Source organism: Lingula anatina, chromosome 2 (assembly GCF_051362555.1).
Source record: "Lingula anatina isolate TDL-2025a chromosome 2, LinAna3.0, whole genome shotgun sequence".
Taxonomy (NCBI): domain Eukaryota; kingdom Metazoa; phylum Brachiopoda; class Lingulata; order Lingulida; family Lingulidae; genus Lingula; species Lingula anatina.
In genome coordinates, this window is record NC_141768.1 from 40,297,906 (window position 1) to 40,325,674 (window position 27,769).

The 27,769-nt window shown below is 36.4% G+C and overlaps 3 protein-coding genes across 5 annotated transcripts in view; 2 read left to right on the forward strand and 1 right to left on the reverse strand.

The window, feature by feature from the left end:
- The window catches only part of LOC106178764 (dual E2 ubiquitin-conjugating enzyme/E3 ubiquitin-protein ligase BIRC6), a 36,093-nt gene extending 34,263 nt beyond the window's left edge, over nt 1-1,830 (forward strand). For both annotated transcript variants that reach the window (XM_087006795.1, XM_087006794.1), the window contains exon 62: nt 283-1,830. In XM_087006795.1, the coding sequence (XP_086862921.1) occupies nt 283-681 (399 nt within the window). In that variant the 3' untranslated portion in view covers nt 682-1,830. The remainder of the gene's footprint in view (nt 1-282) is intronic.
- LOC106178765 (uncharacterized) lies at nt 1,316-9,329 on the reverse strand. Of its 2 annotated transcripts, none has more exons than XM_013562083.3 (4): nt 9,230-9,329; nt 5,456-6,187; nt 4,783-5,067; nt 1,316-3,795 (listed from the first exon to the last, which is right to left on the reverse strand). In XM_013562083.3, the coding sequence occupies exons 2-4, from the start codon at nt 6,164-6,166 to the stop codon at nt 2,710-2,712; spliced, it is 2,082 nt and encodes a 693-aa protein (XP_013417537.2). In that variant the 5' UTR covers nt 6,167-6,187; nt 9,230-9,329; the 3' UTR covers nt 1,316-2,709. The 2 variants fall into 2 exon arrangements, with proteins under 2 accessions (XP_013417537.2, XP_013417536.2); XM_013562082.3 differs by lacking the exon at nt 9,230-9,329 and adding an exon at nt 7,379-7,481.
- A 1,784-nt stretch (nt 9,330-11,113) lies between these two features.
- LOC106178788 (coiled-coil domain-containing protein 6) lies at nt 11,114-26,575 on the forward strand. The gene is made up of 9 exons (XM_087005094.1): nt 11,114-11,368; nt 19,957-20,106; nt 21,493-21,621; nt 22,173-22,276; nt 22,937-23,094; nt 23,622-23,778; nt 24,049-24,182; nt 24,468-24,619; nt 24,866-26,575. Exons 1-9 carry the CDS (start codon nt 11,141-11,143, stop codon nt 24,947-24,949), a joined length of 1,296 nt encoding a protein of 431 aa, XP_086861220.1. The 5' UTR covers nt 11,114-11,140; the 3' UTR covers nt 24,950-26,575.
- Nucleotides 26,576-27,769: the final 1,194 nt, after the last annotated feature.

Consider the following 27,769-nt stretch of genomic DNA (forward strand, 5'->3'; position numbering starts at 1 on the left):
ACAGTTTATCACTAGAAGCAAGCACATTGTGTAAGCCACATGATGGTGATGAAACGGATAATGTTTGAAATCTTCAAACAGGACTTTCTCCTGGATTTGAATAGGAAATTCTATTTTTTTCTACAGATCCATTTTTTCTTAATTTTTCCTTACAACCCAAAATCCTATCAAATTCTTAGATATTGTTTTAACAGTCCTTAATAGTACTGCTTCACAAACTTGATGAACATTTTGTTTTCAGCAATTAAAATTTCTTGAAAAATTTTATCTGTATTATTTCAGAGGCACTTTGCACAGTTAAAAGAGGAATTTGCCAAAATGAAACCACCAGAGGGGTTGGAAGAGGAAGAACCAGAACAAAATACTCTCCATGGAAATCCACCAGAAACAACAAACTCAAACCACAACGGTGTCGAGGCATTGCCACATTCAAGTAATGGCATTGACAGTTACAACTCTGCGGATAGCACAACCAAAAAGACCACCACCAGCAATGTGATAGTCCATAACTCCACCATGATGCAGGATGTGACAGAGAATGGAGTGAACAATAACAGTATTCATGCGGAGGATCAGAACCCGCCTCACCTATCCCAACATGATGGGGTGATAGATTTGGTCTGTAATGGTGAGGACGAAGAGGACGAGGATGCTGATGAGGATTTGCTGGAAATGATGTGATGTTTTAGTGACTTTTATGAGGTGGTGTTTTTTTTTTTTTTTTCTCTGAAAAGTGTTTGAAGCAAGGTTGAGAAAGAGTACCACTGGCATACAAGTGGGAAAAGGTTGATAATAAGTGAAAATATTATCAAAAATGTTGATCTCAGCCATAAAGGAAAATGAATTTGACAAGTTGACGAAAAAGAATTGTTGCTTAAATAGGTTAAGCGACATTCTGACAGTGATTATGATCAATTTTAAGGCATCAGAATGAAAAAAAAAGCAATGAAAAAAACAGTTTAATTTGGGAAATGTCTTCAGTGATGTGAGACATAAATGAAGTGACTAACTGTAGTGCATATTTAGCTATGGATCTGTGATTCTGAATATGGAACACTTTTATTATACAGAGCTATCATTTTTGTCAAACTGATTGACAAGACCTATAGACTTGTTTTGGGCATGTCCAACTTCTTAATTATGTCAGACTATAAGTGTTGAACATGACATGATTTTGTTGGAACTACCAGTGCAATTTAGCATGTGGGATGCACATGCTGTTTTTTTTTTAAATTTTTTAATCGGAAAACATAAGAGGTTAAAAATGCATCAAGCTTAAGCAATCATACCATTAATTATCAACAAGTTAAAAAAATGCTTTAAAATGCATTTCTTTATTCAAATGTTCAAGGCAAAGCCCTTTGTTTACAGTGTTGTATAACTCATTAAAAATTACTTGACACAAGAGCATGGGACAAGGAGATTTGCCCACATGATTGAAAAATTAAGACCTGCATAAGAAAATCTTGACTAAGAAATAATGGATATGCTTACAAGCATATCATTTATTCGTAATGTGAATGACATATTAATAATACCTTTAGTTAAAATAGGAGTATACAAATATCCCCAATTATAAAAGGGAAAAAAGATCTTTTGTTGTAGATAATGTGTTAGAAATTGTATACAGTTTCCATACACCTGTATCTTAGGAGAAAATGAGATTTCAAACACTAAGAATTTGTTTCAGTACAGGTTTGAACTTGGGTTATATTGGATTAATTTAATGTAAGAAAAAGGGCATTTGTAGGTATGGATGTAAATTTGTACATGTAATTATTGTACTTATCACAATTTGGACATAAATGTTGAAACTGCTTCAAATTCTGACATGCTGCGTCTTATTTTACTTTCACTTTACATATTTAATTATACATTAACATTTTAAGGCAAATCAAAATCACTTTCATCACATTTATTTAAAAAAAATGAAAAGTTTGCAATAATAAAATATAGTCAACTATAATCATTGTCATACATCATTTTTCCTCTCCAAAAAGTGGACTTTGATTCAAACAATAACAAAATCACATGAATTACTACAATCACAACCATACATTATTTATTCTTTATGGAATAGAGAATTTCATTCAAACATAATATGATTCTGCACATATCTTCTCTATACATAAAATATCAAAAATCTCACATGGAATGTTAAATGGGTGAGGAGATCGTATGACACGAACTGGGGGGAAAAGTTATCACTTTCTTTAATATGAATATGAAGTCAAATGTTTGCCACAAAAGCCAACCAAATGCCAGCATATAGTTTCAAATCGTATAACTGAGAGAACTACCATAAGACAGTTTAATATTACCCAAAAAATGATATTTGAATGAATTTTTCTGATCGCTTTCTATGCTGTATATAAATGGGGCAGACAAATAGGTAAGAAAAGAAGGTTCAATTTATGACCAAAAATTTAAAAAGACCAGAGAAGTTTTAAGCTCTGGTTCATATGTACCTTTAAGTTTATCTGGTGCCCAAGGGTGTATATTACCTTGAAACCAAAAAAGAGAATGGAGTAAATTTGAATGGGTCAAATATTAAATGGATTATATCAAGAACTAGATTTTTCAAACCAGTTTCCTTTTGGCACTCCTGGTTATTCATAAACCTTAGTTAGTGCCTTGGTGCATTTTTCCTTTCAGCTGAATGGTTTGTACTGAAACTAACAAGTACTAACCATCATCATACATGCAGGATTACTGAACTAAGAACCAAGTTATAGTCAGTGGTCCCATGTTCAGAGGCACAGATACCTTGTACTCCCTATCTAAAGTGTACTTTCGAGCAGGTCCTTCTTGTTCCCTGATCAGGGCTGTGCTGTTGAGCCCAGTGTAGTACAGTGGCAATTTCAGATTTGTTACAACTGTCTTGAAGGTTGGGTTGAAAACCATTGCAAGACCCTTATTTTTCAAGTGTGGATTAACATGCATGAAACTGTCATAACTCTGCATGTCAGCTCTGCGAACATGAACTACATCACTAGTGACTATATCCCTGTATTTCTTATAAAAGCTCACCCACTTCATCACAATGGCCTTAGACTCATAGCTGTCATACAGTTCAAACCCCCTATAGCATGCAGCAACCCCAGCCCCCAAGTACTGTGCAAAGGCCCACTCATACTCTAACAGGTGTTTGGACAGTGGCTCAAACTCTGCTGGGCCACCACCAGCATGGTACTGAACCAGTGGGACAAACATCCAACCAGCGGAGGGAATCAAACGGTACAAATCATCATACATTCCTTGTCGACTGATACTCAAGTCCTGCCACCGGGGGAGGGAGTACTGGTTCTCATTGTATCCCATCCCGTCCTTGTTCCCCCCCTGATAAAAGTAAGTATCTGGTTGGTTGATGTACACCTCTAAACTTCTAAGATCTCTATAAAATTCCCCTTGCAGTCTGTTCTGTTCATAGATGGAGTCTGTTATATCATCATGGTGGGAATGATTCGTTGAAGCACACTGATAACCCCCGTACGGCCCATCTGTCTCCAGCATCGACATCCCCGTCCTCTTTAAAAAGGAAAACAACTTGGTCTTGATATTATCATGCCATCCCGAGGCAAAACAGGCACTTCCTATTGAATGTCCATGGACATCAATTGCCATCCAGTCTGCCTGTACTTGTCTTGATAGGGATATCAAGTCATACCCACCCACCTCTATTCCCTTACTCAGGGCATAAGCTGTGTCGTTTGCTATCATGTCTATATAAGAACTGTTTGTGGATTCCAAGTTCAATCCTGAGCCAAAGCTGTAAATCATCATTTCAAAGCCAACCTGGAATAAAGATGAAAATGATAATTAATAAATTAACTAGTCAATGAACAGTTTTAATACAACTTCAAGGAACATTCCATGTGTACCGAGACAATATAATTTTCTCAAGTGTAAGTTAAATCTATGAACTCCATTTAGAATCATCATCATTTTTATTCACATTCTTAACCATAACTTGAAATCAAATTAATAATTTATTTTATTCTGGAACTTTTAAAATACCAGAACCCCTCACATCAAATGTCAACTTTAGCCAAATTGACAACATGACCAGTTTATTAGTGTTTGTTTAAACATTAACCTTATCTGTGGTTATATATATATCAATGCACAACATATACAATTGCATTTTGGAAAATCAGTCAAATTTATGGGACCTTATCTGGACCTTAACGAGCAGTGAATCAGTTATCTGATAAATCATGTAAATAAACCTCTGAACAACTCACATGCCAGCAATTACTTTATGATATCTATATTTTAAATGAAAAATTAAATCGTGATTGTTAATGTTATCAGGTGACACGTACATGTACCGATAACAGCTCCCATCAACAATGTTTATTACTTTTTATCTAAAATTTTACAAGTGCATCTGCATTATTATCATTTATGCCCATAAATAATTCAAACAATGGAAATTGCCCAAAACAGCCCTAGGCCTTGTGACTTAGCATAAAATTAAAGATTTGGCAGGATCTGGAGAGTGGGGTCATAAAATAGCTGTACAGTACAGCAATAAATAAAAGCTGCCAGAATTAATCCATATAAAATATTCTGGTTGTGTTTCAAGTTTTGCAAAATTAGTCTTTAACATAAAAGTATGTTTTCATGCTTTGTGTGTCACTTTCTAAGACAGCATTCCCAGTGCATAGAGTTTAACTCTTACTAAAACCTCACATTAATTTTTGCACTTTTTTTCTTAATCTCACAGTAAGGAAAGCCTCATTTTAGGCTCAGGTAATTTCTACTATTACAAACACTCACCTCTGAAAGTTGATCTATTAATTTCTTCACAGCCACTGAACTACTATTGGTCATGTGGAAGAAAATTGGGTTTTCCTGAGTCTGTGGAGCAAGAAGTCGGAACATGCGATGGTGTGAAAGTGAATGGCGCTCTGGGTCGGATGACCCAACCACGAGTTCATGGACACGGAAAGAGTCAACTGATGGCTTCAGGTCTAGGTCATTGTACACCTGGTATGAGCAGTTGACATTGGGCTGGAAGGAACCTGGCATGTCATTTGTGTGTGGATCAAGTGTCCAGGACACCTGAAATATGAAATAAAAAGTATTCCTCCAGTTGTCACAAATACATGTATACTTTTGTTACCATGTTTCAATACTTATGATAAAATCAACAAACATAAAATAAAGCCATAACCTTTTAATTTAAACAGCAAACAATTTATTTTAATGAATAAAGACAATGATGGCCTACTAAGTTAAAAACTTGCCATCTTGTACATTTAAGGCAGTCTAGAGATACATAGTACTCTCTACCAAAGCCCAGCTGGGTGATGACATCATTTCTGAAATTCTGAGAAACCCAGAGAAATACTAGTATTTGCAATTATCTTAAGAAAATATTCTCTCTGTCTAGCCCTTGTAGAGGGTAATCGAGAAGCACTTAAGTTGACAACAAAAAAGGATTCCTTACCACAGTGCCATGTGGTTCATTGGATTCCACTAGCAGCCATCCCATGGAGCTGGGGGCCCAGGGTTGATTCACTGCCAGATACTCCACAGACAAAATGGTGACTGCAACCTTCCCCACGGCTTCACCAGATGCACTCACACTGAGCCATTTCACCAGCAGGGGAATTCCATCATACATTTCATAATGAACAGTTACAGTCACCAGCTGATGATAATAAGGAGCATCAAATGGGGGTTTAAACTCTACATCCATCCTCATCCCGATTGGTGGCCAACGAATGTTTTGTGGTGCCCCCCTCCTAGGTTTGTACGGATATGGTGCTTGTGGGTCCAGAATTGTGGTGCCATGGAAATGGAAAGCTTTAGGATCTACTCTCATGTCTGAACCCAAGGCGGTGCGGTTGAGGTAGGCTGTTGGAGTGTTGGTTAGAAAACCACCTATATTGTATTGAATTCCATCTATCATAATGACAGCCTCTGGTTTGATGGCACGTAGAATAGAGCTCTGAGTGCTGTGATGGTCTTGGAAATCAATAGTGGCAAAATCTGGGTAGAGTGAGAATTCTCTGCTGATCAGGCCATTGCTCATCAGATATGTTCCATATTCAGTTTTCGTCACAGTGGTTTGGATGTTAATGTCTTTGATCAACCAGTCTTCTAGAGATAGACAGCCACTGGCCAGTAACACCAGCCACAAGATGTTCAGCAACATGCTGCAGTGAATGCCCAAAATCTAAAATTGAGCATATAAAAGTAGCAGTTGAAGGAAAATTCACTTTTGTCCACAATAGCAGCAGTTTTATATTCTGATCTCTATACACCATCACGTGGTGCCTCAGAGCAATTTGTACAATGTACTTAGTATTCTGAATGCAAGGCCTTTCACCTATACGCCGTGTTGCCTCAGAGCAATTTGTACCATGTATTCTGAATGTGAGACCTATCAATGTTATACAAAACTGTCATGACATTGAGATAGATGGTAAGATAGTTTTATGGTAATCAAATGCACTGCTGCCATGTGGTGATTAGGTAAAACAAATTATTTACAGAGAGGAAAAGTATACAATACATTATTATACAATAAAGTTTACAAGTTCATACAATAAAATCTTTAGAATAATTATGTTAGAAATTCTAATTATGCACTACCATGGCATCAGTACAAGTTTGACATCAAATTGCTAAATAATGGCTCACATTCAGCAATTTTTTATGTCTTTCATTGTAAACATGGCTATAATTTTCTCATGATCACTTGTTCTAAAAGTTTGGGGTGCTTTTCCTCGGTCTGTCTAATTAGCATCCACAAACATCCACAAAAGACCACAAGCTTCCATAAACAGCCACAAGCATAAATTGGTTGGAAAATCAGTAAAAAATATATATACAGTACAGTATATTATTATATATTTGACAAAAGAAGATATTGTAAGTTGAAAAACAACTGTGTCCTACTAAACAATAACAGAGAGAATGTGGTTGTGTCTACAGGCATTTGGGGCATCCACAAGAACAAATAGTTTTAAAATCAGCAATTAAACAGATACATGTATTTATCATATGAAATATTCTGTACGCATTTTATAATAACACTTGCTCTTATTCTTTTCGTCTGTTATAACGATGTCTCTATCAATCTTTAGCAATCCCATTGACGGTTCTAACGCAGTTAGCACAGCCAGCATATATCAGAACCGTCAATAGGAGTGCTAACGCTATCTACACTACATACCTGTGTGTGTGCGCGTGTGTGTGTGTGTGTGTGTGTGAGATAATGCCCTAAGGCTAACAAACTGATCGAGGCAACGTATAACTATAATGTGCAATATGGTGATATATTGGCTCTTTTCTTACATTAAGTTAAAGAAACTATAACCCTGCTTTCAAAATAATGTCATTCTTTAAAAAACTCGACACTTACCTATATAATAATGGACCGAGTCTAAGTTAATTCTAACTAAATGTAAACAAAGTGGACAAAATCATGTGACCCTCTCAATGTCGCTTAGACATTTAAAAAAATTAAGCCTCACAAGTCTCTCCTCTTTTTCAAAGCTGATGATGTACATGAGATTATCGAAAATGATTTTTTTGTTTGTTTTGATTTGTTTGTTTGTTTGTTTGTTTGTTTGTTTTTTTGTCCATTTACTGCAAATTTTGGAATATATAGATATAGATATGAGGTAAGCGATTCTCAACGTTCAAATGACGAGACAGAAGTGAAAAACTTGCTGCATATGTGCTGATAGGCTCATCTGATATGCAGGTAATATATCAGATATATTAACGATTGTGAATAAAAGATCTGATCCTGTGCGGGGTCGTTGCGCGAGAGAAATTATTCAGCGAGTAACTATTGGAGTTCATGGATGGATTCTAGGAATACTTTATAAATAACTTCAAAAATATTTTCAAAAATCTGTAGAAGGGTCAGTCTACGTGTAGGCCTACATCCCCCTCCTTCCCGCGAAGCCTACGTCCTGTCAACTCACTTTCGGACGAAGAGATTTTTTTTAACGGTTATAAAATTTTCAATTCGTTAGCTATCAATTTCTTCTTTTTAACTTAATCTAAAAAGCCTTTCCCTCAAATACCCATTAATACTTTTAACAGGTTTAAACATAAAACTGAAGAAAATGTTGACGTAGCCTACCAGTATATGTAAAACTTTAAAATTCGTGTGCCTATAGGCCTAATGTTTAATGTGTGTAATAAATATTCTTTATCAATTAATCAAAATGAGAGGCTTAAGTAATTGAGCAATCGGTCCATGATGTTTGTTGGATCAAATAAAGACAATCATCTGTAGAATCAAGAGAATCCGCGTGAATTAGGGCCTAAGTCCCGTACGTGTTACAAGTGATTTACTTAGCCTATTACTAATGTGAATCTAGATACCACCTCTCCTCCTTGGTGCTCTAAGCTAACATCAGTCTAGCAACTTAAAAAATTAAAATAATTATAACTAGATTTATTTGTTCTAAAAAAAAAACAAACAAACAAACAAAGGGCTAAATTTTAAATATTCGTTACTGTCGCTAGCATATCACATTCTCTAATGAATCTAGGTTATTTTTTCACTTAAGTTTAAAGAAAACTGCAACTTGTCGGAAAGCGAGTATGACGTCTAACGTCACAAAAACAAATATCTAGAATGTTTATTTTAAATAACTCAATAAATGGCTTACGTCTACTTTCGCAATGTCCTCGGGTTTTGAAAAAAAGGGGGGGCGGATCCAGGTTTATTTGAAGGGGGTCCGTTTTTTTAGAAATAAAAGGCCACGGATACGTAGCCGATCCTGAAAAGATGGGATGATTCTGATGAAAGCTTAAATGAAGTGTTTTTTACATGGATACGGCTGAAATTGGCCCAAAAAATTGATTTCTGAGGGTAAAAGGGAACAATTTCTTCCATTCCTGTTCTCTGATCCAAATTGGGATAATTAAAAGACTCGCCCCACCTGTCACCCCTTCTAATGCCATGGATTCGCCCTACCTGTCACCCCTTCTAATACAATGGATTCGCCCTACCTGTCACCCCTTTAATGCAATGGATTCGCCACACCTGTCACCCCTATAATGCAATGGACTCGCCACACCTGTCACCCCTCTAACGGAATTGACTCGCCCAACCTGTCACCCCTTCTAAGACAATGGACTCGCCCTACCTGTTACCCCTGTAATGCAATGGACTCACCCCACCTGCCACCCCCTCTAACGCAATGGACTCGCCCCACCTGTCACCCCTTCTAATACAATGGGCTCGCCCTACCTGTCAAACCTATAATGCAATGGAATCGCCCCACCTGTGACCTCTTTAATGCAATGGACTCGCACCGTGACGTACTATTCAACCGTATTAGCTTCAGTCAAGTCTTTACTGCTAAACCTTTTCACTACTCCTGTGATAGCTGACCTTGTAAAGAATTTATTGGAATAAATTTTCTAAAATGAAGTTAAAACAATCCATTGATTAATCACAAATGCCAATTAACTATCAGGATTACTTGAAAACGCCTTTTTAATGATTTTGATAAACCTTATTACATAATTGAAGTCTATTTTATAGTTTTTTTAAAGCTTTTCATCATGGTGGTAATTTCGGGTAGGTACCGACTGCACGAGGGTTCTCATCGCTCTAGTCGCCGATTAACCCCAACCCCAATTTGTAATCAGCCACTGAAATCCTTTGTTAATGTGTTTTTGTCAAAATTAACAAAAATGTAAAATATGTAAATTTCATCAAAGTTTATTTACGTTAATAGAACTTGCTGACAGTGACAATGTAGAACGTTAGAATAACGTTCTCTTAACACTTGTTGATAGTCTAGCCAATATATAACCCCGTTATCAAAACGTTCTGTGTAAGCTGGGTTTCTGTTACCTTCATTATTTTGCATGTGTTTAAAACATTTATTAACAAGAGACCTAATGTCTATGAAATCAATTTTTTTTTATTTTTAAATAAACTCAAATGGCACTAAATAGATTTTTTATTAATGATAACAAATAGGCCTAATGAGTTATTGTTTTTAAAGTAACTACAACCTTAAAGGTGCGCTCCATGGGTTTTGAAATGGGTTTAAGACGTGTCAGGGGGGTCCTGACCCCCCCTTCAATTTCTGAAAAAAATCACACCATTGGTCGCCATCTTGCAATTTGAATTTTGACTAGCTGAATCATAGTTCTAAACCGTACCAAATGGCACTGTTCACCCTCTAAATTACCAAAAACTTTCGGGGCCCTTCAGCAGGCAAGGGGTGGGGGGTGGGGTGGGGTGGGGGGGGGTGGGGGGGGGGTAAGGTCAGGTTCGCATCCGTGCCCCCCCCCCCCCCCCCCCCTTCAATTAATCCTGGATCCGCCCCTGAATACTAGTTTGCTAACATGTATTTCATTTTAGATCAGTCCTGTGGCAATCCCGGTCAGGTTTACAGGAGGAGAACCTTTTTGTTTTTATTAATTTATCCTTTAATTATCTTTTCATTCGTGTCTTCACTATAGTTAGGGGAGACCGGGGCTTATTGGATCCCGGGGTAAGTCGAGTCTCTTTAATAATAATAATTAATCATTTCATTTGGACTCACTGCCGACGCTTTCTTAGCAATATTGGATACGATCACTTTACAAAATGATGTGATCAATTAGTTACTGAATATAGTTACTTTGTCATAAATTGATGGGGGGGCCAACTTACCCCGGGGTCCCTACTGCCTACACTTCATTTTTTATAATAAAAATTAAAAATTTCCAATAGATATCTACACCCCTCCACAAAAATAATTATGGATGGACGTTTTTTATCAGTGCTGGATCTGATAGTGTGTTTAAGTGGGTAGGGTCAGTGTTTTATTTCAAAGTAATATTTTAGATAGAGTAGCAAAAACGTTCAGGGAGGACACAAACGTCACATACACTTCGGTTTGGTCTCGTTGTAACAGAGGCGAGCCCCCAAAAGAACCGTAAGGGAATTGAATTCCAGTCAAATATTTTAGAGAATATTTCAGCTATATCTTTTGTGACCCATGCAAGAAATATTGTATTTATATTTCATCACTGTTTTATAAATTGCAAAGATTGATGAAAGTATTTCAATTTATACTTTACTACTTGTTAAACAAATTGAAGGTTTCTGCTTCCACTTTGAACCCCTCCCTCGCATGCACCTCGGTCCCATAACATCAAAATGGCTGACAGCTGCAGTGAGATGGAAGCAGAGAGCGATACCAGTTCTGTCGATGGGGGCCCTACATTAAAGATTTCGTCCCCAAGCCAACTGGAGCAGCTAGCGAAGAGAGTGGAATCTCTTCAACAAGAAAACAGAGTGTTGAAAATCGAGCTGGAGACGTACAAGTTGAAATGTAAACAGCTGCAGGAAGAAAACCGAGAGTTGCGGAAAGCCAGCGTATCAATTGTAAGACCGTGTTTTTACTTGGTATTCTAGCTTTTGTCAGTCTGCTGTTATGGTTGACAACAATGAAGTTGTATTGTTATTTTAAGGGCCATCAGAATTGGGATAAAAAGATGACAGAATGAATAACAGCGACAGTGTGGTCACGAAGTTCAATCGTCCACCGTCAACACACTGAGTGAAAACTGAAAGATCTATATATATATATATATATATATATATACCATAGCCCAGCAAGCTCGGCCCAGGTCTTGAACAGTTGATTAATCTTAAATCCAACAAAAAATCTTTATAATGCCCCACTAGACTTGTGAAGAAGTATCTAATTCAGTAAACCATTTAAAATGAATTTGGTCATGTCACCAAACGTAGATCACAGGTTTAATTAAAAAGAAAAGGAAAACTTGGCATCCTAATGTTCTCCTTATGGGTCAAGCAACTTTTGATTTTGCAAAGTAGTGAGTGTTGCAAGCATTGGTAGTGTCACTATACTGGGTCATTAATTGTGTGTGTGATGGTCTGCTAGCTCTGTATATCTCATACAATCCTGTACATAGTGCAAACCGTGACTCTTACTTTGAGTTTCAGAAATATCTTACTTGCTTTATCATTTAGCAGTGAGTGTAATGACTGAATGTGACTTGTGACTTAAAGAGTTGGCAGACACAAATTGGGATCATTCAGAATGAGAAGAGCTGAGTGCTAGCTAAGCCAAGACCTAAATATGGTGGACCTACATGAAAGTAAGACCGATTAATCCTATAATGGTCTCTCCGCCTCTCACGCCCCCCCCACGCATCGTCCCTCGACCAGTTGAATGAGCCAAGATTTAATGACTTTGCCCCTAGCTAGCACTCAGCTCTTCTCATTCTGAATGGTCCCTTTGAGCATTATTCTTAGTTGTCCAGGACTGGTTAATTTTGAATTTCTTTTTTTCAGGATCAGGGTATCATTTGGGACTTTTCATGATGTAATCTATGGGGCATGTATGGTCATTTTATTCAGTTATGGTATTAATGCTTGGCTGATTTTCAGTCTTAGTTTTTCATTATGGAACTTCATTGTGGTATTAGTACACATGTATTGTTAGGGTAGTTCTTATATGGTTTCTAAGATTCGTCAACCAGCAAGATGACGACAGATCCTGGTATTTATTTACTGATCTTTATCTTGAAACCCTGATATATGGGTTCAAGCTTTTATAGGTAACCTTGCCAGTCCTGTTATCATAATCTTTAATTTCTCTCTATCATCGGCCACCTTCAAATCCATGACCATGTCCTTCCTTGACCCATCTTGACCATTGGTGTGCCATGATGGTTTTGGCCTCTTTTTACCTCTGCCCACAGTCGTGCCATGTATCTATGTGTCATTGTTTATTTTTCAAATTAACAAGTATCCAGACCCCTGGAATGTTCTTTTCCACTTCACATAATTTCTCCTTAATTTCTTCTGTTCAGTGATAACAATTTTTTTGAAGTATCACAATTTGTAAGACTGCAAGTTTTTTTAAACCTGAATGCCAATCTTACGGCTTATCTGTTCATTAACCAGGAGCAACTGCTGGCCTGTTCTTATTGTTTCTTGTAAGAATTAAAGAATCTTGTACAAGAAATAAGCTCTTTTCCTTTAGTGACTTTCTATTTTGATCGGTACACTGGTCTCTCTGTGTAAGGTTATGGTTTCATTTTATTTTTTCCACTGAATATTTGCTGGGGCCTGTTTCACGAAGCAGTCGTTAGTTAGAATAACTAACTACTGAACTATCTCGTTAATGAGCAAACTTAAGGGGTGTTTCACAAAGCAGTCATTAACTCATCGCTAAGTTCGGTCTAAAGTTCGGTCGTTAGTTCTCTCGTTACTCACTGTAGTCTCGAAACAGTCTGCCGGAAGTGGAACTCTTGCGTAAAAGAGTCATGAAAGCACTAACTCTCCAATTTTTGGCGGCTGGAAATACATAAGAAAGTCTGCTTTGAGGTCGTCGTAAAGGATCTTCACCACCTTTTTGACGCTCTTTTTGTCACAGCTAGGCGCAACCTCGTAAATTGCATCATCGCATATATATTCTAATAGATTCTGCCTATCATGAAAACGTCTTAGTCTACGTTGCCGTCTGGCAGTAGCTGCTGTAGAAAGGTAGCTGCCATATTGGATACAAAGACAAACGAGAGACAATGGTAACTAAGCAATATTTCTATTTCATTTATTACGCATGCGTACGATGAAACTCTAAAGTTAGTAACTGGTCTGACCAGTCGTTAAATGTCCAAGGTAACAACGACAAAATAACGAGCGAGAGAACTAGCAATAGCTTCGTGAAACGGCACTCATACGGTAAAGTCTTGAAAATTTCGTCGCTTAAAAATTAATTAATATTTTTAATTGTGTAAATCCGACTAATTTTTCAAAATTACCTCTCCCCGACTCCTGGGTATGACGAAATTTTCAAAAATCCGGCCTTTGGGCTTTTATCCTTAGCGACTATTATCTTTGACCCTCCTATATTGTGGGATATTTAAAACTACTTCCTTAGTCGTTTTCTGGTGGTAAATAATAATATTTTTATTACTGCATCTCGATTAAGTTAAATTTAACTTACTGTACCCGAAAATGTGTTGAGAATTATCTTCTCGGTAAGAAACATACCTCCTGATAGAGGAGAAGGATCAAGATAAGCTTAATTGCCTCCTTGCATTATAACCTGGCCGCGACATATTTAAAAAAAATTATGCACTTGGCAACGTTTGTTGCATGCAGGGCTTTTCCCAGGATTGAATGCCAGGCCTTCTAAAAGTACCATCTGTAACTTCCTAAAAATTTACAGGGAGTTAAAATAATTGCTCCCGCAGACGATCTTCCGCAATTTAAGTTTCTTGAACTTATATGAAAACTGAACAATCTTCCGATGATGATATGAAAATTGCCTTTTCGTCTCGCTCGGATCGCGAACGATCTCCCTCTGACGATCTTACGCGAACAAAGCCCTGGCGATATATTACGCAAACGATTCTTCGCCGAAGATACATGTATGCCGTGAGCGGGGAAGGGGGGGGGTTAAAGATGAAATTAAAAATATATATTATTTATAATATTCAAAGGGGAGGGGGGGTTAAAATAATGATCTCCCGCTGACGATCGTTTGCAAACTAAGTTCCTTGAACTAATATGAAAAATGCATTTTATTATTGCTTACATCGCGAACAATCTCCCGACGATGATATGAAAATTGCCTTTACGTCAAGCTAGGATCGCGAACGATCTCCCTCTGATATGATCTTACGCGAACAAAGTCCTGAGGATATTACGCGAACGATTCTCCGCCGAATATGTACTGTGAGCGGGGGAGGGGGGGCTGTTTAAAGATAAAATGAAAAAGATATTTTTTAAATCCAAAGTGTGTGTGTCTGGGGTCTGGGGGGGGGGGGAGAGTGAAATAATGATCTCTCGCTGACGATCTTCCGTTAACGAAGTTCCCTAAATCCCTTGAACTAATATAAAAATTGCATTTCATTCTTGCTTACATCGCAAACGATCCCGCGATGATTATCTTACGCGAACGATTCTCCGCCGAAGATATGCCATGAGCGGGGAAGGGGGGGGGGGGGGTTTAAGATAAAATGAAAATATATATATTATTTATTAAATTCAAAGGGGGGGGGGGTTAGAATAGTGATCTCCCGCTGGCGATCTTTTGCAAACTAAGTTCCTTGCACTAATTTGAAAATTGCATTTCATTCTTGCTTACATCGCGAACGATCTCCCGATGATGACATGAAAATTGCCTTTTCGTCTCGCTCGGATCGCAAACGATCTCCCGCTGATGATCTTACGCGAACGGAGTCTGCTATAAATATGAAAATTTTCTTCTTGTCTCGTTTGGATCGCGAACGATCTGTTGACAATATTACGCGAAAGATTCTCTGCTGAAGCTATGAAAATTGCCATCTCGTCCCATTCGCATTGCGAACGATCTCCATGGATGAGCCAGGTAATTGTTAAATGGTCCTAAATTGAACATGGACATGAATAGAAGTGACGGGTACATTTCCCTTCGAGATAATATCTTGATTTTTCATTGTGTCTTCCTCATTTAGGACAGCCGCCGATAACAATAACGGCGTTACAAATGACAAAGCCGCGGCCTGTGACTTTTATTTGCCGGCTTGATAACGCACCTTGAGCCAGGTAATAGTAATGAAACTATTTAGACAAAAGGCCGATGTTCCCGCAATTAAGAACGGGGATTCACATCTTAACCACTTATATTGTGAGTAACCGCTCGCAGGGGCGCACTATTGTTCCTATCTCCCATTGAGAGTGTTATCGGCAATGATATCCTGATCGTATCATTGTCTTGAATCAACTGACGCATTACCTTCATGTTTGAGCTGGACAACACGGCCATATTTGGTGACGAACTTTTTAAAAATTATTGAGTACCTCATTTTCAAGGTCGACGAAGTTTTCAAGGGGAAAAAAATTACCTCGGCGGAAAATCGTCTGCCGACGAAATTTTCAAGAACGACGAAATTTTCAAGACTTTACCGTAACTAGCGAGAGGCTAACTATCGATTGCTAACTAAATACTGCTGCGTGAAACGGGCCCCTGTTGAGTCTAGTTAATTTATGAGATCCCCCTATTCACTTTTGACAGCAGCTATTGGGTATGTGTATTCAGCATATCTCACTTTGTTTACTTTCTTCTCTCAGAGGAAGCCTATTTTCCTAAGTTGTTGATATCATTTATCATGATTTATCAATTATTCAGAGGTGATATTTTTCTGAATAGCAGAGGATTTCTGACTATTATTTACCTAGGCGGGCCCCCAGTAGTCCAGGCCACATTTTCCAACTTTTTTACTTATTGGCAGTCTCATCCCTGATTATAATTATTTTACACATTTCTATCTTTTGGGTCCTTAATGATGGTTATCATTATGTACAACTGTATACTAGTAATGTATTCCCCAAAATTTGCAGCCTATTTCTTCATTAATTTCTGTGGGAATTGTTGCCAGAAGGACTTCTATCACACCAGTCTGGTGCCCTGGCACAAATAACCAGTCTATACCATTATGGGATTAGAGTTCTTCAGCCATACAGCCCTGATATTCTGCCAGGGTTTTCACATTATCTGTAAAAATGAAGGTATTATTCAGTATAATTAATGTATAAGAAAGAATCTCTCACTTAAGGTCAACATGGTATTGCCCATTAAAAGGTTAATGTGGTCACCACATGAGGACATTATGAGTCACATCAACAGGATCGTGAAATATCTTCTGAATCTGATTAAGAAGATCCAACAAAAAAAATGATCTCAATCTCTGAATCTGGTTAAGAAGAACTAACAACAACAACAAAAAAATGAACTTGATCTCTGAATGATGATGATGAACAGAGGTGTGTTCATATTATGGAAATGGATTTAAGATGTAGTATCACCTTTCATTAAGACAAGTTCAGTAGTTTGCTGCATTACTAGCTTTGCTTTTCCAAGCACATATCACACTGAGCAGTGACTATCATATCATGTATATCAATCTATGTATAGAGATAGTCATATATGAATTTCAGTTGGTATTATAAAAACTCCAAATAGAATTTAGTGCCATTAAAACCTGTGACTGGAGTCACAATAGTGAGGTGATCATACTTGGTTTGATTGGTCTTCTTTTGTGTACATAGAGAATACCTTCAGTCATTAACCCCCTTTAAATAAGTAATCTATTTATATTTGATAAAAGAATAATAACATAAAAGGTTGGGTATTGTGGGAACATCTGTCATAGTAGACTAAAACCTGGGGCTGGTCTATTACAAAAGAACTTGAGCCAGAAAATTGGTCTAAACTTTAAGATCAAAATATGGTTTGCTTCAGTTTAAGATAAATTTGTAGTAGTCCACATGACTTAAGTGGGTATGGGTCTGAAACATTAGTCATAAAAACAGATGCAGTATTCTATTTTTAAAATCTATATATCTTGGGTCAAAGTTGATGGAAATTTTAGTTGTGAAGCTAAGCCAAATTTTCATGCTAAAATTCTGTGTAACTGGCCTGGTTGGACCTGATTCATCAGAAAGATGACTAAATAAGTTGAGTATAAAATTGTTGTGGAGTAGACAGAAGACCTTTCAGCCAGAGTAAAAGATTAAAAATGTAAGAAAAAACTGTTTATTGTTTGAGAATAATACCAGGACAGAATGTGTTGTCACTGACAGGCTAATTGAAGGGATATTGGATGTCTGGACTTGAAATGTCACCTGAACCTTATATATTATGTTGATGTCTTTTCAAGGCCAAAATATTTAAAAACGATCAAAGCTTAAATCTCTATTGGTCAATTGTCAAAATCTCCATTGAATGAAGAATTGTACACTGATAGATTTGTTCATCATAAACCAAAGGTTGTTATGTTTTATTGTTTGATTATTTCATTGAATAAATACTCTGGTTATGAGAACAGAAAGGCCATAATGTGCTTTATGTCATCTTTAATTTGGGCAAACATACACCATATTTACCTTCGTAGTATATTGTCACCTCCAAAGAGTATCAACAGCTATGTGAATTCTTAATAGTTATAAACACCCCAGTTTTCATTCATATTTAAGGGAAAAAATAATAACTAAGTTAAAACATTGATGGCTTAACAGGCATTTCCTTAAGTTGTAGATCTAATGACACCAAGTTGTAGACATAAAAAAAACACTTGAAAGGAGTTTACTATGTTAAGGTATATGCCTAGGGGAAAGGATGTTATTAGTCAGCTGCTGAACACCACATCATTTCCAATACTAACAGCATTCCCCAGCTTGCCAGCAGTGCCTTCTAGTATACCACATATAGTATATAACCTTCCTAAGCTCACAGATCCGGGTATCAGGCAGATTTACACTGGAGCCCTGATACATGTAAGGTGTCAACTAACCTTATTGACACCATATATCTTACAGGTGGCACCTGCTTAACTTGCATAGACTTACATATAAAGCTCCTGCACCCTATTGCAATAACATCAACTGCTGGTTGGAATGATGGTTTTTGATATAGACCCAGTAGTGAAGAGCAGAGGAAGCCAAATAAATACCTGGACCTTTTATTGATGAAGTAACCCAGGGAGAGAATTATGAAAATGAGAAGGCTCCCTAGCTGGTTTGCCAGAATTCAGTTTTAGGCTCACAGCATATCTTTTCCATGCCATTATTTTTAAATGCCTATGAACAAGTATTGTCTCCTAACAGACTGATGTGTGTATATACTTATACAGAAAGACCAAAAAGATAGAGACAGTGCGATGATGATTAGATCATGTGTGAGCTCACTTAACCAAAATGTTCTGACTTTCATTGTCACTAAATCAGGGATGATTAAGTAAAAAGCAACATCATCTCATTTCTATTTTTGTAATCCAAAGCAAAATATTTTCAGCTTATTACATGTAAATTTCTTTGAATGTGATCTAGTGATTAGATTGGGTTTGGTAATTTGTGCTCACACTCCAATATTGACTTTATATACAATTAAAAAAGAAGTGGTTTGCCATTAGACTTTTTTAAGGTAATAAGCCAGTAAAGTCATCTGTTAATCAGGCAAGAATAAATCACTGTAAAATGTAGGAACGGCATAGCTTTATTTTTACCCACAGACCTAGCATAATAGTCCATGGAAAAACACAGACCCATGATGTGAAATAAGATAAGGTTGTTTGTGCAAGAAAACCAGCCGTCTGATAGGAAATGATGTGTTGTTGCCAAGGGAAATTATTGAATTGATATGGGCTATACAGTTGATTATACACCATGCCCTGGTAATCACATGATTATTCAGGGTTTTCCCCCCTATTTTTGCAGAGGTGTAGTGTCTTTGCTTTGAGGTATAATTTTTAGAATGAAATAATAAAAAGAATACCAGGATGTATATCTTTAAAATAACCAACCTTGAAATCACTGGATTCTTTTTGAAAGCTGTTGTTGCTGACTATTGTGCCTTTGTGATGGAAATCTAAATTATACCTGTGAGAAGTTAAAGATGTGTCAAGCCTCACACATTACCACCCCATACAGGTGTGGCTGAAGACTATTGAAGCATAGTTGATAAATTTGTTTTGCTTTTTTATTAAAAGAAGAAGATATTAAAGTATTGAACTCTTAATTTCTGAACATGTAGCCCATTGTGTTCGCTCCAGGAAGAATAGTTTTTGTGAATGTTGCTTTACTAGTACTCTCTGCAAGATGTGATTGTAAAGAATACGGTGCTGTTATCTTGATTTTTGCTGTTTTATAATATTTAGATAGTGGATGTATACACAAAAATTGACTTTATAAGTTATAATACTAGCTCAAGATGGGAAGGGGATTGGGGGGTAGGGCAAGACTTACTCAACCTATTTATTTATTTATTTATTTATTTGTTTGTTTCTCAGGTATTTGTATAAATTCACTTCTGATTGCTAATAAAATGCCTATTTTTGCAGACATTGTTTACACTTGCTGTACTGTGTCTCAATTGTTTATATTCTATCTCCATTAACATCAGCTTGGATATAAAAAAAATTGCAGGAATTATGAAATCAGTGTTTCTTTTTCAGCAAGCCCGAGCAGAGCAAGAGGAGGAATTTATCAGCAACACCCTCTTGAAAAAGATACAGAGCCTGAAGAAAGAAAAAGAAACATTGGCCATGAACTATGAGCAAGAAGAAGAATATCTGACAAATGATCTGTCCAGGAAATTGATGCAGGTTTGTGGCACATTCAGGGAGAAAATGATATAGGTGTGATGCACTGTCTGAAAACTATACAGCTGGTTGTGGCTTCATATGAAGTCTGTCATATACATGTTTTATAAGGTAATGATTTGCAAATACAGAGAGGGTTATTTTCATGAAAAATATCAATGTAAGATGTGTCTTTTGGCTATTTTCTTTAAGATGTGATAAAAAACAGGACGTGAGTTAAAATTAGGTGGTTCGTCTATGACTGTTGTTTATCTGTGGTTTTCTGTGTATTCAGGAATAATTTTGCATTAAAATTGCAACACTTCTCCCTGCACCTGCATGAAATTCAAATAAATGATCACTAAGTATGCTAGCAGCAGTGGTTATCGGTCCTCTGTCTAGAGAATAATGAATTTACAGACACATTCTTCTACCTCTCCATATTCATAGTGTTAGGTTGTTTATGAAGTGAAACAGGAAGAGCCAGTGTGTGTATGCAGCTATTAAGTCTCACAGGATAGTAATTTGAAAGGATATGTGGAGAGAGTTAAAAGGGCAAAGCAATCCAGACCAAATCATCTTCATGGCTCTCATATTTGTATCTCAATTAGATCAAAAAATTATGGTGACTGTTGTGAACATGAAAATATGTCTACAAAATATTTTTTATAGATTATTTGGATGAACTAGTTCTTTGAGAACTTCTTATTGTTCAAAATTTTTTACTAGTACTTCATGAATTATACAATACAAGTCCATTTCATAAAACATGGAGGTTTTTGTTAGATCAAAATTTTTTACTAGTACTTCATGAATTATACAATACAAGTTCATTTCATAAAACATGGAGGTTTTTGTTAGATCAAAATATAAATAGTTTTGAAATTCTTCCAAGTCTATCTTTGATGATTATGAGTCCAAATTGGGTTTTGATGATAAGATATTCATGTTGCTGCCACTGGGATGGCACCATAGTTGAGATATTATCTTACCACAACCAGACTGGTTGGAGATTATGATTTTATTTTTATTTAATTATTTATCAGGAGGTTATTTGAAAATGTTTTGGATGTGAAAGGCTTGGATTGGTAAAGTGCATTTAGTTTTATTTTGATATAACATTTTAGGTTATGAAAAAAATATTTTTATAATTGTAAAAGCACTATTGAAGACTTTTTTATTGTACCTCCAGTATTTTATCATACAAGACCTTTTTTTTACACATTTCAAATAGTACATAGTTCATTTTAAACAAAAGATCTGATGAAAAATAAAGGCATAATGACAGAAGAACAGAACCACATATATTGAAAACCTTAAAAATGAAAAAAAAAAAGGTTTCAAAGAGGGAATTAGAACAATGCATCCAGTGATTTTGAAAATGAAACATTTGTCATTTTGATATTTCAGTTGCGGCAGGAGAAGGTTGAATTGGAGCAGACCCTGGAGAAGGAGCAAGAGTATCAGGTCAACAAACTGATGAGGAAAATTGAGAGACTAGAAGCTGACACCCTGTCTAAACAAACTACTCTGGAACAGGTAGACCATCTTTACTAATGCAGGCATAGATCTCTCTCTCTCTCTGTTAGCCAACATTTATTGATTTAAAGAGAGAAAGGCTCGGGCTGAACACAAGATATATCATTTCCTGGGAGGATTTCAAAAAAGAAGAAAAATAAGCATGGTCTTGAAAATGGATTTTGTGCATCCTGTGATGGTTTTAACCAGGAAATTAAACTATGGGAATTTTGCATTTGCTGAGATGTTGGTTCAAGCACATTGCATTTTAGTCGTAATTTAGATGGGGTGTAGTTATTGCCTTGGGGAAGTTTATCAAAAAACTCTTGCACAATATAGTTAAGTAATGATTTCTCATGGGAGAGAGATAGGAGAGAAGGTGTTGAATAAACAATCATGTATCAGGGCACTTTTTTGGCTTACAAAACTGTATTACCCTCTTGGGACTAACAGAGGAGATGTAGTGAACAGAATGTCGTCCTGTTATGATTATTGTTGTTAAGATATTTATGTGCAGAAGAGAAGTATGTAGTTTAAACTGTGATGATTGAGCTTTGTGGGGATGATTTCAGCTTCGCCGAGAGAAGATTGAACTTGAAAATGCTTTGGAACAAGAGCAGGAGGGTCTAGTCAATCGTTTGTGGAAGAGGATGGACAAACTGGAAGCAGAGAAGAGGTGAGTGTGGCCATGTGGGGAGGTGCACTGATTTTGGGGATTTAACACATTATACCACAAGGTGAATAAGTGTGAAAATACACCACGAGTTTTATTTATTATTATTATTATATTTCATTTTTCTTAAGAGCCGGTTGTATTTGTCATCTTTTTGGTACGGCTCTATAATCAAATAAACTATACTTTTTTTTAAACCTTTTATCATTGATAATAGCTCAACTTGATATTACTGATCAATTTTCAGCATTTATGCAAGATAGCACTTGGAATATCGTGTTCATGCTTTTCTTAAATGTCTAAAAATACATCACAAATACCAACTTGTAATCCATTCTGAACAGTGTGAACTGAACAGCAGTGGTATAACTAAAAAAAATGAGTGAGTTCTGCTTTTCAAGATAATTTATGCTCAGTCTTTCCTGGTGCCCTGCTTAAGGAAGTGACATATCCTTTTGATATAGGGGTTTACACCTGCTATTTGGTGCAACTGACAACACTAATCTCATCTTCAGAGACTGTGGATATCCAATTTTACTACTTCACATCTACATATCAATTCCCCAATGATTAATTTCTTCCATTATAAATTATCCAAGTTGATGTTATTAAGTATTTGTCTTGAAGTCAGCATGATGTAATCAATCCTGTGCTTTGATTCAGGATGTTACAGCAGAAGTTGGATCAACCGGTGTCCTCTCCTCCCTCACCAAGGGATATCAACAATGGAGACACTGCCGCCAATCTCACGCAGCACATAAATCGTCTGAGGAGTGAAGTATCTAGGCTCAGAAATCAACTAGTCACAGCACAGGCAGAGCGTAAGTCTGCTGAAATACAAAGCAACCTGTCTGATGTTTGTCTTGTGTAAATTTTTCAATTAGACATAATGTATGGTATTGGAGGCCCTGGCCGTGTTGAACACATTGAGCATTGCAACTCACTGGAGTGTACTGATTGGTAGAGCCAGATGCATTTGTTTGCAAGTTACAAGTTTTGTTTATAGGTGAAAGTTTTTACTTTATGATGTTAATTCAATTTTTAGAGTTTGCTGTAGAGGATGCATATGATATTAAGCTTCTGTTGATTGCTTTTCTGAAATTAATCAGGGATCAAAAGGTGGGCTGGTCTTTAGGTGCATACATGCGTGTGTGTGTATGTCTGTCTTTCAGCTGAACCTCGCAGAACTAAAATTGAGTTGATGAAAAAACTATTAGAGACATAAGGGACATATTATCAGTTATATAAATTTCTTGATGTTTAGTTTACAGAAAAAGAGACTTGCATTTGTGTAAGCTACTACACAACCAAAAGAACGTCAATTTATCCCATTTTTGTTTCCTACCAGATGTCCAGAAGATGGCTCATTATCAAGAAGAAGAGAGACACATCAGAGAGGAAAACTTACGTTTACAGAGAAAACTGCAGATGGAGATGGAACGCAGGGAGTCTCTGTGCAGACATCTTTCAGAGAGCGAGTCCAGCCTCGAAATGGATGATGAAAGGTGACAGAAAGGTTGTCGTGGCCTTGAGGCTGGCAGTTGCTTCGAGAAATGCATCTAATATTGACCCCCTCCCTATGGTGTTGACCCTCTCTCATAGTCTTATATAGATTTGGACCAAATTGAAGAAATTGAGACTGGGTCCATTTCAAACACTCCTGTGATAATTCTACTTGCGATTTTGATTTCTCGTTAAAGTACCTAGTCTTATTTTTTTACGTTTCTTCATGATCTCATGTAAACTTTGTTGGTATTTCATTTTTTATGTTACAGACATTTCAATGAGATGACAAAGCAGCATGAACATCAGCATGGCAAGCAGGAGGCTGGTGCCCGCCCTAGAACTGTGTCCAGTCCAATCCCTTACCAGTCTCCTTCACCCAGTAGTGCAAGGCCTATCTCTCCAGGTAGTAGATGATTAGCATATTATGGATCTCTCTTTGTATTGTCCTATATAGTTAAAGATAATAGATCAGTAATTCATCTCAGGGACTAGTTTTTTTTCAGAACATTGTTATTTCTTTATTTTAGTTATACTTTTGTTAGTCCAATATTTCATGTAAATCTGAAAATTTTTATAACAAGGAAAATAACAATTTCAACATTTTTTAAATTAAATGTATGTTCTTTAACATTTTTGTATTATTCTGATAAGTTACATAATTGTTGATTCAATTTGTTCTATATTTGAGGTCTGGGTCACCTCCCGCCTGCAGTGACCCCCCCTGGGCCCGTGCGGTGTAGAGAGTGCGGCTTTGAAATGCAACTTGCTCATTCTTCTCCTTCCCATTACTCCCACTTTCTGCCAGGGACTTCCCCACCAGTTTTTAGTCACATTGCCAATGTAAGTAAACTTTATGTGTATTGCTTAGAGTATCTTATTTGGTGTTACTAAAATAGTGATTAACAGATTTGCTCTTGGTATATAAAGGTGCAGTTGCCTTTTGTTCTCATTCCTGTAAAATGACTTCTTAGAAGATGTTATTGTATGAAAGTCTTTAAAGTCTTTTAACAATTAAATGTTCCTAAGTGTTTCCAGTTAATGGAAATGGCTCTGTTATAAAGCAGTTCATGCCTGACCATCTTCCAGAGAGCCAGACCTGTTCCAGACAAGTTTGCCAAGCCAGCTCCCCCTGCTCAACAAACTCCAGACAAGTCAAACCCAAAAACTTAAAGATAGATGGAGCCTTGTTCAAGACAAGATTTTCCAGATTATCATCAGTGCGCAAGAGCTTGATATTGTTTGCCTTGTGTATTGTTTTTGTCTGCCATGCAGAGGTCAAATACCAGCATTAGAGAACTTTATCAACACGAAGGAATGTCAAATCTGTGGCATAAAACTTGGATGAAATAGTACACATACACACATGCAAAATAATTAAAATTTGAAGATTTGTTGTTGTCATTGTCTGACATGCTTGGCTTTTGTGAAGTGACTTGGCATCCTTAATATCATTGCCAAGCTTCTGTTGCTGAAAGTGTACTAAAATCAGATGAAGCCATCATTGACTTAGTAACTGTGCACAGATTATACAAGAGTAAAAGCAAGTTGTTGACATTTTGGATTTGACATTCAGTGAAACACTTCAGATGTTAATATCTTTATTTTTACTAGTGTACAATGTTGAGTTCTACTTTTCTCAGAGCTAAATTGTCTGTACATTATTTGAAGAGTGCACCTTAGCCTAGCCCATATTTTCCAATTTTGTTGTGAAAATAAATTATGTCCAGCTATACATTCAAAGCAGGTGATGGGCTTCCTTAATTAAAGGGAAAACATGCTTCATTGCAAAGCATTTTTAAAGAATCTGTAAGTTGGAATACTTGCAGGAAGTGAGACATACTTTTTTTTGAAAATCTGGTGAGCATTGTATACAAGCAGTATACCAGAATTTACTTCAGAATTATTCACTTTAGTAAGGTAAAAAAGGATCCACTATTTGAATTTGTAAGATAGCATTGTTATGAGTTGCAAAATGGATTCTAGTCCTTTATTTATTTATTTATTTATTTATTTATTTTTGCAGAAAAGGTTATTGATATGAGTTGCCAAGTCGTGTATTTTGGTTGTGAATTACAAGGCCCATATAAGTGATATTTGTTATGTTTTAAATGGGGATGCTGCTTCATGCATTTCAATACATATGACATTGCCTTGAATATATGCCTCAGCTTTAATTTCTTAAATAATATGATTTAATTTGTTATATAGTTGAGGTAAATATTTGTTTCCTGGTGTTGATGTTCCATATAATAGACTACACATTTAAATGGATAATTATAGTTTTTTTTTGTGCTCTATCAGACGTTCCTGCTGTTTAAGTTTTCTTCTGCATAGCTCATTCTCTTTTTCTTTTTGTGCTGATCAGTGACGGATTACTTATAATTATATAAAAATGGAAAACGAGCAAGATGCTCTGTTTAAGGTAGTTTACAGCCTGTGATATTTATGACACGTGACAGTTAATGATCAAAGGCAATGTTTAGATTTTAGCATATACTTCATTTTCAAACATTAATTCCCTTAAATTTAAACCATTTGAGGTCTGAGGGTTCATGAAGTGATTTGTGGCACAGAAAGGCACTCGAGCCCCCAAATTAGTAGCTTAAACATGATATATCCATGGTGATTGGCACAAGACAATGTTTTAACTTTCAGTTCCCAGTTGAGGAGATAAAGCTGAATATGCTTTTTTATGAAATGTTGCTTATTCTGTTTTGTACATCTTTATATTGTCACCTGTAAAGGTAAATATAATATGATGTAAATGTATTTGCTAATAAATATTATATATGGTAATTTTTTGTAAGGGTTTATTATACCAAAAGGGATGCGTGAGTGTACATGTAAATGATTTGAAATCGTCAATTAATAAAAAAAATCTCGAATTACTTTCTATTGACAAAATAAATGCATGGGTACCTTGTGGTGTCTTCTGTGACATTTCCAGATGACTTAACGTGTAACTAAACAAGGCACATGAGGAGTAATGCCCTATTAAATGGATTTAAACTGCCGTTTCGATATTTTCATCTCAACTCCCAACATCACCTGCACCGTATTCCTATTATATGCCATCTAAATGCTTTTGCAGAAAACTTGTAACTTGGCAATAAACCTCGTATTTGAGCGATAGGTATGTTTCAAATTACAGTTTAGTCGCATTCTTATCCAATAAACTGTTAAGGAAGAATAAGACTCGTCAACAAGGATTACTGCTGTCGGGACGTTGCTGATGAAAATCACTGCCGTGAATCCGTATTGTAGTAGTTGTGCCAATAATCAGAATCGAAAGCACATTGACGCCAGCTCATTTCTAGACAAATCAAATTCACCTTCAGACAATTTGAAAATTACTCTGTGGCAAATGATTGAGTTCAGTGCCAAGTCTTTGCCTTTATTTATTTTTTTTTTTCACATGAAATTTTCTGAATTTTATTTTGTGAACTGAACTGAACAAATCTCATGCCGTTAACAAAAAACGTTCTTTTATTCTCTTTCTTTATACCGCACTGTACGTGTACATGCGTTTCAGTGCTGTTTACAAGAAAATAATTAAGTTCTTAAGTATCAGAACAAAGTATCAGAATTAAAGAAACCCAAATTAAATGGTATAGTCCTAAATGATAAAAAAAGTATTAAGACACTTTAAGAGACAGTAAAGCTAACGATGAAAGAAGTATGTAAAATCAGCTGAAATACTGTTTAAATAATCATTGAATGTCTTTTTAAAATATCAAATAAAAGGGTATCATCTCATTGTGGACGCTGAAGTGCCAAAATACACCTAGTGATACGACTGGCGTTTACCCACCATTAGATTGGAATGCATTATTTTTGGGTGAAAATAAAAGGGCTATCCCGGAAGAAAAGGCATCACAGCAGTTTCGAACGCAAGTTTGATCTAAGGCTACATTATTGTTGTGTCTTCACAACGAAAATTCAAATAAACAAACAAAAGCAGCAGCATTGACTGCTGATTGGGAGGATGTT